We start from the raw sequence: 17,049 nt of genomic DNA on the forward strand, positions 1-17,049 counted from the left end.
CCTTGAGGTGATTTGATGACTTGCTCAAGGTCATACAGGAAGTTTGGGGCAATGTAGGAACTGAACTGAGATTCCAGAGCATCATTCCAGTGCCTTAACCAGAAAAACATCCTTCTACTCTGCTTATGGAGTAAGTTTGGGCCCAACAATCCACACTAATGGCCCACTGGTTTGCAACCTTGCCTCCAGATCTTCAAAGACCCTGTCTCCTATTATTTCCAACAGGAGTTAAGCACCATGATTGAGGAACTGGGCCAGAGAGACAAAAACTGGTGGCTGTTTTTTCATGAATGCACAAGGCCAAGTTTGCACGAGCCCCAATTAAACTCTGTTTTGAGATCTTAAGTGGGACTTACGTTGAACACAGGCCAAATGCCAAATATCAACCTCAGGTGTAAAGGTTGAGGGGAAAATGGGTCATTTCCATCTTGAAAATGATGGCATTGGCCATTTACAAATCTGAGAATTTGGAGACATTTTGCTGACTTGCTCACTGAGGGTCAAATTTCAGCAGTTTCAACATCTTAATAACAACAAATGGCAGACATAACCAAAACCGGTTAAAACATTTTTCTTTATGATGAGCTGTCAGGAAAACACTTAGAGTTAGCAATGAAAAATTTAAAGTATCTATAAAGCCAAATAAGTGTACTTTGCTACAAATGGTCACGGGTTCTTTGGACGATCGACGGTAGTGGAATTAAATCTCTTTTCCTCTGGAATACTAATTACATTTACAAATAGAAAAGAGCATAAACGCTGCCAAATTAAGTACAAGAATGTAATAAGAAAAGCCAAAGAGGAGTTTGAAGAACGGCTAGCCAAAAACTCCAAAGGTAATAACAAAATGTTTCTTAAGTACATCAGAAGCAGGAAGCCTGCTAAATAACCAGTGGGGCCTCTTGATGATCAAGATACAAAAAGAGCACTTAAAGACGATAAAGTCATTGTGGAGAAACTAAATGGATTCTTTGCTTCAGTCTTCACGGCTGAGGATGTTAGGGAGATTCCCAAACCTGAGCTGGCTTTTGTAGGTGACAAATCTGAGGAACTGTCACAGATTGAAGTGTCACTAGGGGAGGTTTTGGAATTAATTGATAAACTTAACATTAACAAGTCACCGGGACCAGATGCATTCACCCAAGAGTTCTGAAAGAACTCAAATGTGAAGTTGCAGAACTATTAACTAAGGTTTGTAATCTGTCCTTTAAATCGGCTTCTGTAGCCAATGACTGGATAATGTAACACCAATATTTAAAAAGGGCTCTAGAGGTGATCCCGGCAATTACAGACTAGTAAGTCTAACGTCGGTACCGGACAAATTAGTCGAAACAATAGTTAAAAATAAAATTGTCAGACACATAGAAAAACATAAACTGTTGAGCAATAGTCAACATGGTTTCTGTAAAGGGAAATCGTGTCTTACTAATCTATTAGAGTTCTTTGAAGGGGTCAACAAACATGTGGACAAGGGGGATCCAGTGGACATAGTGTACTTAGATTTCCAGAAAGCCTTTGACAAGGTCCCTCACCAAAGGCTCTTACATAAATTAAGCTGTCATGGGATAAAAGGGAAGGTCCTTTCATGGATTGAGAACTGGTTAAAATTCCTACAAAGGGTAGGAATTAATGGTAAATTCTCAGAATGGAGAGGGGTAACTAGTGGTGTTCCCCAAGGGTCAGTCCTAGGACCAATCCTATTCAACTTATTCATAAATGATCTGGAGAAAGGGGTAAACAGTGAGGTGGCAAAGTTTGCAGATGATACTAAACTGCTCAAGATAGTTAAGACCAAAGCAGACTGTGAAGAACTTCAAAAAGATCTCACAAAACTAAGGGATTGGGCAACAAAATGGCAAATGAAATTTAATGTGGATAAATGTAAAGTAATGCACATTGGAAAAAATTAGCCCCAACTATACATACAATATGATGGGGGCTAATTTAGCTACAATGAGTCAGGAAAAAGATCTTGGAGTCATCGTGGATAGTTCTCTGAAGATGTCCACGCAGTGTGCAGGGGCGGTCAAAAAAGCAAACAGGATGTTAGGAATCATTAAAAAGGGGATAGAAAATAAGACGGAGAATACATTATTGCCCTTATATAAATCAATGGTACGCTCACATCTCGAATACTGCATACAGATGTGGTCTCCTCATCTCCAAAAAGATATACAGGCACTAGAAAAGGTTCAGAAAAGGGCAACTAAAATGATTAGGGGTTTGGAACAGGTCCCATACGAGGAGAGATTAAAGAGGCTAGGACTCTTCAGCTTGGAAAAGAGGAGACTAAGGGCGGATATGCTAGAGGTATATAAAACCATGAGTGATGTGGAGAAAGTGGATAAGGAAAAGTTATTTACTTATTCCCATAATACAAGAACAAGGGGTCACCAAATGAAATTAATAGGCAGCAGGTTTAAAACAAATAAAAGGAAGTTCTTCTTCACACAGCGCACAGTCAACTTGTGGAACTCCTTACCTGAGGAGGTTGTGAAGGCTAGGACTATAACAGCGTTTAAAAGAAAACTGGATAAATTCATGGTGGTTAATTCATTAATGGCTATTAGCCAGGATGGGTAAGGAATGGTGTCCCTAGCCTCTGTTTGTTAGAGGATGGAGATGGATGGCAGGAGAGAGATCACTTGATCACTGCCTGTTAGGTTCACTCCCTCTGGGGCACCTGGCATTGGCCACTGTCGGTATACAGGATACTGGGCTAGATGGACCTTTGGTCTGATGCGGTACGGCCATTCTTATGTTCTTATGTAATACTGTACACAGCAATGATGATTGTGAAGCTTGGTTGAGTTGGTGAAGTCATAGGATGGAAGAGGGTGGGATATTTCCCAGGGAATGCCTTACTGCTAAATGATGAACTGGAACAGCTGAGCCCTCAAGGGTTAACACATTGTTGTTAATGTAGCCTCACACTCTACAAGGCAGCACAAATGAAGGGAGAGGAGACAGCATGGCAGAGAGATACAGAGACACACACCCTATGTGTGTGAGAGAGTGATGCACATTTCCCCTTTAAGTACACTGACACCACTCTAAGTACATTGCCTTTTTAAGTAGATCAGCAAGTTCAGACAGCCCCTGCTGCCAGCACGCTCCCTCCGTCCTGAGCCCTGTCGTGTCCCCACCCTGCTCTATGGAAATGGGGTAAGCGAGGGGCAGGAGCAGGGGGGAGGGGGACACCCTAACATTAGTCCCCTTCTTCCCCCACCCCCGCCCCTGCACAGCTAGCAGGAGGCTCCCAGGAGCAGCTCCAAGGCAAAGGACAGGACCAGAACATGGCAGTGCGGGGAGGGACAGCAGAACTGCCAGCAATTGATAGCCTGCTGGGTGGCTGCCACACAGGAAACTTAAGGGAGCAGGGAGCTGATTGGGGGGCTGCCGGTCCACCCTGATTCCAAGCCCCCACCAGCTAGCTCCAATGGGCTGCTCTTTCTGCAAGCAGTGGACAAAGCAGGCGGCTGCCAAACAACTTTATAAGGGAGCATTGCTCAACTTTAAACGAGGATGTTCTCTAATTGATCAGCAATGTAACAACAAAACAACGTTAAGCGGGACAACTTTAAGTGAGGAGTTACTGTACATATATTTTTGAACACAATAATTAGAATAAAAAATGAACAGGCACATGTTGCCATCAACCTCCTACATTTACACATTACAAAGGGAAAATTACAAGCACTTTTCCATCTAGTCTAAGTGCAAGAAGAAAATGTGTGTCCTTACCACAAGCAACCTTGGCATCTGGATCTTGTTGAAGATGGGCATCTAGCACAGCATCACTGATCTGATCACAGATCTTATCTGAAAGAGAACAGATCAATGTGTCTAAAAACTGTGTTCTCTACAGAAATTATGGACTGTTGACATCACAATGAAGAAGAAAATAGTTTGTGGAGCTGTTTTTGGCTTATCACCTATCTGTCTAGCTAGCTAGCTAGCATACTTATATGGCCCCATTACTGTAGTTTCTAAGCTTATATAGATTTTAAAAACCCTATGACACATTGTCCGGGCAAAGAAGATACACAGTGATGGTGCTTCAACCTGTTCAGCATCAGATGCCGTATGGTATTGGTGATGTAAATTAGCACTGAATGCAACTTTACCTGCCAGTTTTGCCTGTGAATTAAGGGTGAAAAATGATGGGGACAGTCTTTCCAACAAGACAATTTTCAGCTTTTAAGATGACCCGCTCCAGTCCTACAGAGAGTATAATACATTTCTAGGTAATACAGCAGTTAAAGCCTAAGAAAGAGACGTTAAAAAATCTTTAAAGAAATTATAAACATCCGTAGATCTCCAAATAAATAAAGCATATTAATAAAAGATGTATCCACAATAGAAAGGGCAGCCTCTGGAACAGCCAGTTTCCCCCAGCCAGAAAATGGTAGTTTGCCTCATCTTACTCAATAGGATTTTATTTTTCCTAACAACCGGTTTATTAATAAGTTCAGTTATTTGATGCAATTGCAGCGGGATCATGCACTACATTTCAGGAGATTCAGCTGCCTATTAGTTTTGGTCTCTCATTTAAAATTCGACATTCCTGATTTTAGCAGTGATTCTGTTTAGCAGGATTTGCATATACTGGATTCTGCCATTTAAGTTTCTGATCTCAGCTGTCCAAGTCTTTTTATTAGCTGCTAAATATGACAGGATATGTCACATCATTATTATGTTATTACTGCTTTACCCATCTCTGGGAATGCATTATCCTCCACAAAGTTAATAAAAATATCACAAACTTTTCTAACAGATAAATAGGGAGTCAGCAGGACCACACACAACGTACAGTCCTTTTCCCTAATTTGAGAATATGGGCAACAGGACAGTGATTTGAAGATAGAATTGCACTGTTAGTGATTCCCTTCACTGGTCTCATAGGTTTACTAGACCAAATAAATAAATAAAACCACATCCTATCAGAGTGAAAGAACATCTCAGATTGTCCAAAGAGAACTATGTTTGGGAATTCTCATCCAGAAACCCAATCACCATGTAGATGGAGTTCCTTTAGCAGATGTGCTAATTGTGTAGAGAAACAACTTTCCATGGCTACAGAGGGAAAGGAAGTGTCTAAGAGAGTTGATGACAGAATTGTCTTAAAATACCCCACTATTAACTTATCTTCTTTAGTTAGTATTTTAATGAAAAGGCTGATGTCTGCAAATTAGTGGTACACTGTGTGGGTGTGCGTATATATATATATAAAGTGAAGTCTTCTCCAGATACTTGGACATACATTTGTCATACAGACATCAGTTTGTCAAAATAAATGCCTTAATTTTCAGAAATGCTAAGCCCCCACAATTGAACCCCACATCAGCAAAGGTAATGGGAATGTTAGTGCTCAAGACATCTGAAAATCAGCCCACAAGAGTCTTTGGATTCACAAGCTTAACTGACTCACAGAAAAACTCTTCTATGAGCGATAGAGGTAGCCAGTGCATCTCCTCACCCAAAATGAATTTCAAATAGGCAAATATTAAAATTAAAGCAGGCCAGGAAACAATTTTACTGTTCCATGAATTATTTTCAAGATATCGAAAAAATGTCATGTTGTTAATCAGGACAAAAAGCCCAAATCGTAAAAAATTTCATGAAGTAAAAATCCAAAACAAAAAAATAAATGGTTTGGGTCAATTGAAACATTTCATTTGATCTTTTCAAAACCTAACATTCTAATTGTGACCTTTTCATCTACTTTTTTTACTCTGCATTTACTAAAGTTTCTAAACAAAAAGTCATTTAGCCTGGAAACAGAAACTTTTTGTTTTGAAAAAGTTGAAATGGGACATTTTGACAATTTCAAAACTTTTTCTCCGCTCAATATTTTTTTAAGTCAGGAGATTTGTTCAAACTGACCTTGTTTTGTGAACAGCTTGGGTTTCAACAAAAACTTACATTTTTTAATGAAAAAATGAGTTATTGAAAAATTCCTTACCTCTTGTTAAAATATGTTTGTAACCAAGTGAGTAGCCAAATAAATATGGCACTTTCTTACTTCCTGTTGTAGAAAAACAGGTTCTTCAAAAAATATCTCCCTTTCCTCTCCTATGTGTTTTTGTAGCTCATCTACTTCTTTAAGAACATAAGAACAGCCACACTGGGTCAAACCAATGGTCCATCTAGCCCAGAATTCTGTCTTCCGACAGTAATGTCAGGTGCTTCAGAGGGAATGAACAGAACAAGTAATCATCGCATGATTGTTTCATTGAAACAAATTAGATTTTACTGCCATCAGCAGTGCTGCAGAGCCAATATAACTAGGGTAGGGCAAGGTGGACACTATTATGTCTCATGCCTCATCATCAAAACTGCCAGCTAATTGTGAAATGCTGGATGTTTGTTATGATGCAAAAGGCTGCAGAGAACCCAGCTTGGTTTTCCATTGCCAGATAGACAGGGCCGGCTCTAGCTTTTTTGCTGCCCAAGCAAAAAAAAAGGGCGGCCAGACTGCCGAAGCAAAAAACAAACAACAACAAAAAACAGCAGCCGCAGGGAGCGCGTGGAGGGCGGTCAAGGTGGCTCGCAGGGAGGTGAAGGGTGGAGCCTCGCAGCCGGGCGAGAGGGGCTCCCCCCTCTGGCCTTGGGGTGTCTCTCCCAGCCAGGCAGGCGGAGCCCCTGGGGGCTGCAGGAGGTACTGGCTCAGCCGCTCCTTTAAAGGCAGCTTGGCTGGGTCGGGCTCAGAGCAGCGCGGGAGGCGGAGGCCAATGCAGGCAGCATGGAGTGACATGTCCCGGGGAGCCCAGCGGCACGGTGAGCGGCGGGGATCGCTAGTTCCTGCCCCCCTGGGCCAGGGTCCATGCCCCTGCAGAGCTGGGCTGGGACTGGCGGAGCGCGGGGAGCCAGACGGGGGGCTCTGGAGCTGAGGACCGGGCTGCCAAAGCAAAAAAAAAAAAAAAAAAGAACCAAGGCAGGGTGGCCGGAATGTGCAGCCCCAAGATTGGCCGGAATGCCGCCCCTTACAATGTGCCGCCCCAGGCACGTGCTTTCTCGTCTGGTGCCTGGAGCCGGCCCTGCAGATAGAGTTTATAATGCAGGTAGCTGGAAATCTCATTTGATCTGTAAACAAATCTAATATGGAAAACTAATATTAAAACTCTCAATGTTGTTTGTAAAGATTACCCTTTCTGACTACAACTATGCTTCAAATATTATGATTATCTCCATACTTTATTCCATATGAGTAGATTGGATATAATGAATAACCCAGCTGCATATTTTATATTTATCATTAAATACATATTTATGTACAGAGTTCATGACATAAGAGATACACATGCCCAGGATAGCTTATTAATCACAGATTTCTCAGACCATATAGTTTGGAATACTGCATGTTTACTTTATCATTTATTACATATGATACCCCTACAAGGTCAGCTAATATGGCTTCTTACAATATTCTATGATCCAATGGGTAAGGATTTCATACTACTATATCTATGGAAAGACTTCCATTTATGTACTTTAATGGACTTTGGATAAGGTCTGAAGCACATTGAGAGACAATATTCAGCTTTTCTGCATTCTACTTAAGGTGCATATATATCATTTTCACACTTCAAGGTGTGTGCCATTCCAAGGAAACCATGTAGTACTTACCAGACTCCCAATTTGAACTGATCGGAAAATGGGACGGGTCCAGACAAGAGTTTGACTTTTCATTTAAAAAAATTAGATGTTTTTGATTTTCAACAACCAAAAACTGAAGAATTTCAACAAAAACTTGAAATTTTCATCTAAAATCTGCCAAAATCTGAAAAAATCAGTTTTCAGCCCAAAAAATGCAGTTTTCTGACAAAATTTTTTTTTTTTAAGTTGGGGAAAGCATTTTCCACAAAATTTTCATTTTGTCAAAACCCCAACTTTCCATCAGCCCTATACTCATAAAGGTGGCAGTAGAAAGTGTTTCTACCCCCACCCCATGTTTCCTCCTGTTCTATTGTTTATATTTTACAAAATACACAGGATTGTTAAGTTAAAAGACTATGACAATGCAACATTAAGGCTGCACTGTTTAAATGAAAAAAAGTCAAAAGTGTAAAAGTGAGGATACTTACATAAACATTAATTCAGCCACACTGAATATATGCAATACTTTGCATATCTGTTCTCTTTTGTTAAATGTATTGCTTAGTAATATTATTGTATATGTTGTTAAATGCCATCAAATATACAGGAGGTGCACGGTGAATAATTTAAGCCTGCTGTAAGAATTTGCATTTTCTGACTTTTTGTAACATTTTACTTTGCAATATTAAGGTTTTGGTTGGTTGGTTGGTTGGTGTTGTTTTAATATGGTTGAAAACCTTAGGACATTTTTAGTGGAAACTTTTTATTATTATTATTTTATCTTAAAAGACTTCCTGACACTTCATGGAAAACTCTGAAAGACATTCTCTTTGGAGGCAATTCTGCTTAAAGTTACATCAGCCATTTTGGGTGAAGAGGAGGGTTTAGTTTTAAGTGCCAAAGGTTTGGGACCTGGTAGGCACTGTGACTCAGGGAGAACAATGCCTTCCAAAGCATAATGCACCATCATCAAAGAGATGCAGCATGGCTTCCCTTTCTTGGCCAGAGGGTTTCTTGCCAGTCAATTCTCCTGTACAATTCAAAGTAGAGCATATCTTAAACGGCTTGGGACCTGGTGACCTGAGAAAACATCTTGCTTCCCATATGCAGTTGTGATTAGTGGAGGTGCTTGAATTGGAATTTGGAATTCACTCTCCTCTTTAGTCTACAAGACCCCAGGTTTGTTAACCTTCTACGAACAAAATACCACTTTTGCATAGCCCACCTTTATTCTGAGATGTTTGTGAAGAGGTTAAGCTGCTGAGGTGGGAGACAGAGAGTTATTATATAATGTTTACTTGGCAGTATTGTGTAACGGCAGTTCATTAATTATTGTCAGATCTCAACAGTTTGTGCTGAATCTGTTTTTTTTAATACATGTGATGCATAGAGCATGCTACAGGAGATCATTACATCTAAATAAATAAATAATGTATTCCCTGTATTTCCCCTCCCTCTCTTGTTAAGAGGGACATTTATATGGGAAAACCGTCCAGTTCACACCAACTAAAGATCTTGTCCAGGAGCTTTACTTCTTTGAGTGTTATCAAGCACAATTTTGTGGAAATTATTCTAATGTCCAGATAGGAGAGGTATAATCACCAGTCACAAATGAAATACCTTTTCAATCAAATGTTTCCACAGTATCCAGCAGAGGAAGAGAAATGTGAACATTTTAGTGCTCTCTGTGTCTAAAGAGAATGTTCTAAAAGTTTTCCATCAAATGTTATCTTATCTGTAACATGAGGACTCTGTCATATTCATTATTATATTAATATCATCATGATAATTTAAAATATCTATTAACACTGTAAAAAGGGCTATAACTCTGTTACAATCCCACCCCTTCAACTAGAGGATCCACCAACAGCAAACCTAGGCTGCTGGATTTATTAATATTGTGCATGTGACATTACCACATGTAGACAGTGCCAGCCTTTTGCTTTTTCTGATTACTCCAATTTCTGTAAAGAGCCCAGGGTATAGAGAACATTGTGGAGATAGTACATAGTATGATTCTGTAAGTGGTAAATTCTAATAGTATATCTATTTAAACGTGTGGAAAGATGGTGTGATCTATACATACACAGCTTCAACTAAAGCCAGTTCATTGAGTGCAATGTCCAAAGAAGATTCCTCTGTCCTCCCTGATGGGGACTTTGGTACAACTGACATAGTAACTTCCCCCAAATAATCCATTCTAGATTTTACATCAAAAACTGGGAGCACTTTTATGAAGCACTGAAATATTTCCCATCAGTCACAGCAGAGAACACACTGATATTCTTAAGCATCTCTTTTTCCAGAAGAAATGTTTCTTTGTGCTACAGAATCTTTATATTCCAAGAGGCACCAAGAGAAACAATGGGCATTTTAGACATTCCCATTGACTGGAGGGGCTAATTACAAATTTAAAAGGGATCACAGAGAAATGTTCACAATTAAACCAGAAACTATGCAAGAGTCAACTGGTGTCAGTTTTAGTTACAAACTCAAAACTCAGGATGAAATCCCAACCCCGTTGAAAACTACTGTTAGCTTCTATATGGGCAGTATTTCAGCCTCTGCCTCAGACCTGGACCTAGTTTTGAGAAAACCTAAGATGATTTATGGTTTTGAGCTGCCACCTAGAGAAATTTGTGGTTTCAGACAATTTTGCAGCTGAATGCCGAGTTTCACCTTATATATTTACAGAACTGATTTAGATTTCTACAATACTTTGACTTATTGGGCTTGTTCTCACTGGAAACTCAAAGCAAAATTCAGGAGTAACTCCACTTTAGACAATAGAGTTCCATCAGTGTAAGTGACAGAAGAATCAGGAATGTAAATCTATGCAAGTGTAAACCAAAGTAAACACTGGCATCAACCCCAGTGGCTCAAACGGTAGATTTTTCACAGTTTTACTATTTAGTTTTAATTTAATGTTTCAAATAAAAATTAGCTTTGGCTGGTTTGTTCAAATCTGGATCCGGATCCAAACGTCTTGAGAGGCTGTGGGCATTCAGAGCTGGGCATTTGGTTTGGCTCATCTTTAATTAAAATTGTGTAACTAATTCCTCTTCTTCCCTAATCACAAAATTAAATGTATTTACAGGTAACAAATGCTCATCTGTTTCAGTGCTTTATAATGTATAAGTGCTCCCCGGACTGCCTCTGACTTCTGTTACGAAGTGCTCTCACTTGCTGTTTGCACAACTCCAACTTGGCAGTATTTGATATTTCCTAACAGTGCCTGGGAATTTTATCATATACATTACTTTCGTCAGTTCTATACAGACACCTAGCTAGAATGAATGCATTCAAGGAAGCTTATTTTTTTAACATTAACACTCAGCAAACTTGAGATCCTGGAGCAAATTCATATTCTTGTAAAAGACTATGTCATGCGTCTATTGCAGTGGATATTACTGTAGTGTAACAAATTCAGTGTTCTTTGAAAACTGGGGAGAAACCTGTATTTTAATACAGGTTCAGTGGGTTGAGCAATTAACAAATGTAAAAAGAACACACTTGCAAAAGGTAGAATTTAAGAATTTAGTCTGATATATTTGATAGTGTTCTCCCATCGGACACCCCTCTACAGACCTTAGAGCAGATCCTTAGCCCTGTTAAGTCTGCTTTGCTCCACTCACGCGTCTGCGTCAAGTCAGTTTGGCTGCACAGTGAAATCTGCAGAAAACAGACTTAAGCCTAGCTTAAATGGCCAGCTGACACAGAGAAATTCTTGGGTAACCTAAGGCTAATGTTGCAGCTCCTACATCACCTCCCCGTGGGCCTGTGTAGTAGCATAACTGGGGAAAAGAGGGTTTTGACTAGGATGCAACTGCATCCTGCTGACCTCCAGCAGCCAGAACAGCCCCAAGAGGCCATTGACAGCTGGAGTATGATAGAGCTCCAGGATCAGGGAGCTGAAAGGGTGTCTTGGTGCCACCCTTGGCTGCCCCAATCTGGAACCTGTTGACTCTTGTTTGGGAGGAATGATTGTTTTTCACACTGTTATATATGAGGATGGGTCTGTTGGTTTGGAAAGAACAAACACTGGCCCATACGTTAGCTCAAACATTGACTTGAACCAAATAAACCCAAATATTTGTATATGGCGGAATTCAGAAAGCCCTGGCATATTGCACCTTCCTGCTCTCTCTTTTTTAAATCTACAACAAGCCTCTTTCTTCACAGAAATGCAAGTTGAAACCTTTGGAGATCTGGCAATCGCTGCTGGGGGAGATGCTGTCCACAAATCTTATAAATCCCTAAGTTTTCCTAAGACCTGAGGAAGTTCCAGTTACCCAGGAAGCCATGAAATGTGGGAGCTTTAAATAGCCAGAGAGTTCAGTGGGGAGAGAGACAAGCCTGAATACTCAATGAAAAATCACCAGTGGTGCAGTTAGTCCTCCTGGTGATCAGAAAGGGAACTGGGGGATTAAAGTGATGCTGGGAACTGCAAGAGGGAGGAGGACATCAGTGAAGCCCTTGGAAGCTGAGAGAGGGACTTTTGGAGATGAGGAAAGGAATTTGAGGGTCAGTTAAGCTTAAAGATGGATCAGGACAAAGAATAGGAGACAGAATAAAAGGTGAAAGGGAAAGAAGCTAAGTGAAGCACTTTCGGGTATTTATCCGAACCAAATCTCCAAATGCTTGGCGGCTCACCATCACTGACTGAGGGAATTAAAAAATAATTAAGAGACATTTTGGACCCATCATCCTTGAGAGTGTTGCTTTAAATTAAAAAGCCTTCTTTAGAATGACATAAGACTCTTGGTGCTATTAATTGCATGTGCTCTATAGTTGCTGAGCAAACACTATGGTGGAACCTACCCTTCAGTTGTGTGTCTTTGTTTCTTGGTCTTGTTACATCAGCCACTGACAATTGGGAAAGATCACCAAACACTGTAAACTGGCATAGCTCCATTGAAGTCAACAGAGATACACCTGTTTGCATCAGCCGAGGATTTGACCTGTAGTAGCCAGTTAATATTATGGAGGTAAGCAAAAATTGGAGAAGCGTAAAAGCAGTTTTGGTTTTGCCACTGATCCTTTTCTTCTTATCAGATAGGTCATCCGCACCCCACCCCCTGTCCAATTTCATTATTCACCCTTATATAATCCAAGTAAGTGCATAGACCTGGAAGGCATTGTCATGGCAAAAGTTAGAGGATGCAAAATGGTTTTCTAAAATACACTTTAAAGGACATCAAATAGGTCATTGTCCTCTAGCATTATTTGTAGGAAACAAACTGCATGTTTATGGCAGATGATCATTTGTTTTCAAATTAAATTAAATTAAAATCTGCTGATAATACATAAAATTTAGCATATAACTGTCCACTGCCTGCTTAAGCAATCCCATATGTTTTAACAAAAAACAGATCATGGGGGAGGGGAATCAGGAGGCTGCCATGCATAGCTGATGGGGCCTTTCATTTTTAACAGTTTTGAAATAGCCTGCTCAGAGATATTCCTGTCATTGTGACTGGCAGTTTTATGGCAGAACTTGTATGCAGGAGAGTTTCACAAAACTTCAAGGTTGTGGAACTCAACGTGTGTGAAACTTGAGGCTATCAGAGATGCAGTATGATCTCAAATGTAATCCGCTGAAAGAAAGATGCAAAATAAACAAGCAGAAACAAGAGCAAATTGCCACATGGAAGGAACACACAGCCAGTTCACAGATATGAATTAGAGTGGCAACTCACCATATCCTGCAGCAGCATCATAACCACCAGCATTTTTAAGTCTAAATGGATAAGCATCCAGTGGAAAAATACTCCACCATCACCACCGCCCCGTATGATAATACTGACATTGACTGGATTCTTCACCAGACTTTCTTAAACAGAATTTAATTGAAAATATTCTGACTTGTCTGTACCCCTGCAGCCAGTTACTTACCTGGATGCCCTTCTCCCACAGACTCTGATGTGAACATGAAAGCACCTTCATCATTTACAGTGTGGTCACATAAGCCATCCACTGGTCCATTCATGATTTTGACACTTTTCCTGATGGGTTGATCAAAATAGTAGTTCAAGAGCTCTGTCTTTAGTGCCTTTCCCTTTCTGAGTGGAAGGACTAAACTTCTTTATCAGCAGGGCTAACACTTCTGTCAATTACTACTTTCCACAAAAACTTGAATTGAGCATGTGAAGTAAGTGTTGTCAGTGTGTGTGTGTGTGTGTGTGTGTGTGTGTGTGTGTGTACTGATCAGGCATCTGTCTGAGGTCTGTACCTCTACCTACTTTGGCTGTCACTCTGTGAGTTGCTCCTATATATGGAAAAGTGAAAGTGCCTGGTTAATCATGTGAGGGAACTGGGAGAGCCCATTTCCTGGGAGGGGACCAAGTTAATATTGGGATATTTCACTTATTAACTCACTTTTCAGTAACTCAGTATTCAGCCTGTGCAAGATCGGTAACCATAAAGATTCAATTCAGCAGGAGTTAGTACAGGAGTTCTAGCTTCAGTTCAGTTCAGTGGTTTTTTTGGTTTAGCTCTCCCCTAGTTTGGGGCTGTTTGCTGTGAGTGTTCTCAAGCATGTGTTGTGATCACACAGAAATAGAAGAAAGTTGTGTAAGCTTGTCCCTTTCCTGTCAAAAGAGTCAGGGATATAAAGTTTGTTAAGCACAATATGACTTTGTTTCCTGGTTTTCATTTTCATCTCTAAGTGTGATTCTCCCCTGGAAAGTCTTGTACCTTTGCATTCTTTGTGTGCTGTTCTAAAAGGAAATACTGTACATGAACTAGTACCTGAGTAATATAGATTCTGCTGATCTGATTTTGTAAACAATCTCTATTCAGCCTCCTCCTTCTTTTGCCTTCTCGTCTGCTAATTAGAGTCCATCTTAAAATTTCTGTAATTCCTACTAGTCCCTAGCAATTAGACATGCACTGACTGCCAGACCTTTCATTTAAGGGAGCTGGAAAACACCACCATTTTTCTAAAAAGGCTTTCCCGGTTAAGAAATCTTCATGGTTGTGCCTGAACTGCTTTGGAATGTACCCAACCTCAGCCTAAGCCTTGGGGAAGAAACAAAATATTTATATGTAGCTGAGATGCTGAGATCTAGTTACAAATGGATCAAAGGAAGCTATTGCTCAGGCTGGCTACGGAAAGCTTTTTTTGACATGCAGTGTAGTTGTAGCCATGTTGATCCCAGGATATTAGAGAGGCCAGGTGGATAATATCTTGTATTGGATGAACTTCTGTCGGTCAGAGAGACAAGCTTTCTAGCCACACAGAGCTCTTCTTCAGGTCTGGGAAAGGTACTTCAAGCATCAGGTAGGGTAGTCAGTGTTTGGTGTAGGATGAAAGAGAGAGATTTTACTCTGTGTGTGTGTGTGTGCGCGCGCGTGTGCACACGCATGTTCATAGAAAAAATGTTACCAAACACAACCTAACAATGACTATGTGCAGATACAGAGTCCTCAGCACCTACTGTACCACTGCAAAAAAGAATCATAAAGATTACCTCATTTAAAAAATATCATTATGGGTTCAGTCCAGTGCCAACTGAAGTAAATGGGAAAGTTCCATTGACTTCAGAAAGCATCGGATTAAGCTCTATGATGTATTTTTCATCCAGTTGCAATGGTGATGTACCTGATTCATGGATCAGTACTGGACATATTGGTTGCTCCGTATACGTTGCAAGTTAGACAGCAGCGAAGCTGTTACTCTTTGTCACTGTCCAATTTGGCATCTGACTATATACTTCTCCTCCACTGATTATTATGATTATTTTACAAGCAGGAGGAGGACTTGATAAGTCACTTCTGCTTCAAATTTTTGCTTTAATACATATTTGCACAAGTACTGTATTCTTGAGACTTTCATTTTCTGCATCCTTTCCCAAGAACTATAATTTACACCAGTAATTTCTTGCATTGTTTGCCCATGTCTAATCACTATGGACAGACAGTGGGGCAGCTCTTCACTTGGTGTCTGTTATCATTGTTCCATTGCCATGGGATCTGCCCGAGTCCATATGCAATGTGGGTAAATGCTGCATTGCTATGATTGAGGAAAAACTGATATGTTGAAAAGAAAAGTTTGTCATTTTTAGAGGACCAAAGAGTAACACCAACCTAATTAGGTAATTATATTAACTCCAGTTAATGAATAACATTTGAAGTTCATATTAACTTTTAACGTTACATAAAACCAAATGACAAACATTCCTCTGTTAAATCCAGACTTTTTTCTGTATGTCAAAACACGGACACAACGGGCGCTGACAAACACCTGGGAGAAAAGCTTTCTGTGTGAACATTTCAGAACCTTTTCCTCTTCAATCAAGGACAAAGAAAGGTTCCACTCTAGTTCTCTAGTCCTCCAAGGAAACCTCCAGCAAAAACAGAACAGACAAGATTTGACATTCTAAATATTTATAAGGTAAAACACAAACAGAAAAATCAAAACACATACACAGACCTACCAGGCCTTCTTAGTTCAATGTAAAGAAACAAGAACTCCAAAACACAAGCCCCAATCCTGCAAACACTGATGGATGGGAGTAACTAAAGGGGAACTGCCAGTGAGCTTGCAGGGGCCCTGTTTGTTTTGCCTTTGCAGCTCCCCTATAGGAATCCACATTTCTGGAGATGTGAACTAATCTTGCAGATCTTTAGAGAATCACCTATTCTATGGCCTGTGTTAAGTGAGAGGTCAGACCAAATCAGATTGTTCCTTTCTGGCCTTGGAATCTATGAATCATCAAGTATAACAGAAGTGCATATGCTAATAATGTTCTAGAAATGCTGTATAGCTACTGATCCATGTAAAAACAATGAGAAGTACTTATGGCACCTTAGAGACTAATGGTACGTCCAGACTACCCACTGGATCGGCGGGTAGTGATTGATCTATCAGGGATCAATATATTGCGTCTTGTCTAGACGCAATATATCGATCCCCAAACGCACTCCCGTCGACTCCAGAACTCCACCAGGGCGAGCGGCGGTAGCAGAGTCGACGAGGGAGCCGCATCCATCGATCCCGCGCCGTGAGGACAGGAGGTAAGTCGAAATAAGATACGTCAACTTCAGCTACGCTATTCCCGTAGCTGAAGTTGCGTATCTTACATTGACCCCGCCCTCCTAGAATAGAACAGGCCTAAGGTACTACAAGTACTTCTCATTGTTTTTGCTGATACAGACTAACACGGCTACCACTCTGAAACCTGATCCATGTAAGACTTCCAGTTTGAACTGCTTCCAGGTATAGGTTTAATATTGGAAGTAACATAACCAGAAATGTTTGTGCATGGAAATATTGCATGGTCATGGACCCCCTTGACATGCTATTTTTCAGAAACTTTGTTACCAAGCATGAGCCGTTATAAGTTACAAAAATATTTAATTTGGCTTCTCTTCCAAAACTCCTTAATTTGTTAAATATTTGTAAAATGGCAAGACTGAGCTCTACTATCATGTGTAACTGTCAACCCT

The 17,049-nt window shown here is 40.3% G+C and overlaps 1 protein-coding gene across 1 annotated transcript in view; it reads right to left on the bottom strand.

The window, feature by feature from the left end:
* MAT1A (methionine adenosyltransferase 1A) overlaps positions 1-13,822 on the bottom strand; it is a 29,552-nt gene extending 15,730 nt beyond the window's left edge. The window contains exons 1-2 of the mRNA XM_054034818.1: positions 13,495-13,822; positions 3,745-3,822 (exon numbers count right to left, since the gene is read on the bottom strand). Of these exons, the coding sequence (XP_053890793.1) occupies positions 3,745-3,822; positions 13,495-13,588 (172 nt within the window). The 5' untranslated portion in view covers positions 13,589-13,822. The remainder of the gene's footprint in view (positions 1-3,744; positions 3,823-13,494) is intronic.
* Between the last annotated feature and the right edge of the window lie 3,227 nt (positions 13,823-17,049).

This window comes from Malaclemys terrapin, chromosome 7, assembly GCF_027887155.1.
Source record: "Malaclemys terrapin pileata isolate rMalTer1 chromosome 7, rMalTer1.hap1, whole genome shotgun sequence".
In the NCBI taxonomy this organism is placed as follows: domain Eukaryota; kingdom Metazoa; phylum Chordata; order Testudines; family Emydidae; genus Malaclemys; species Malaclemys terrapin.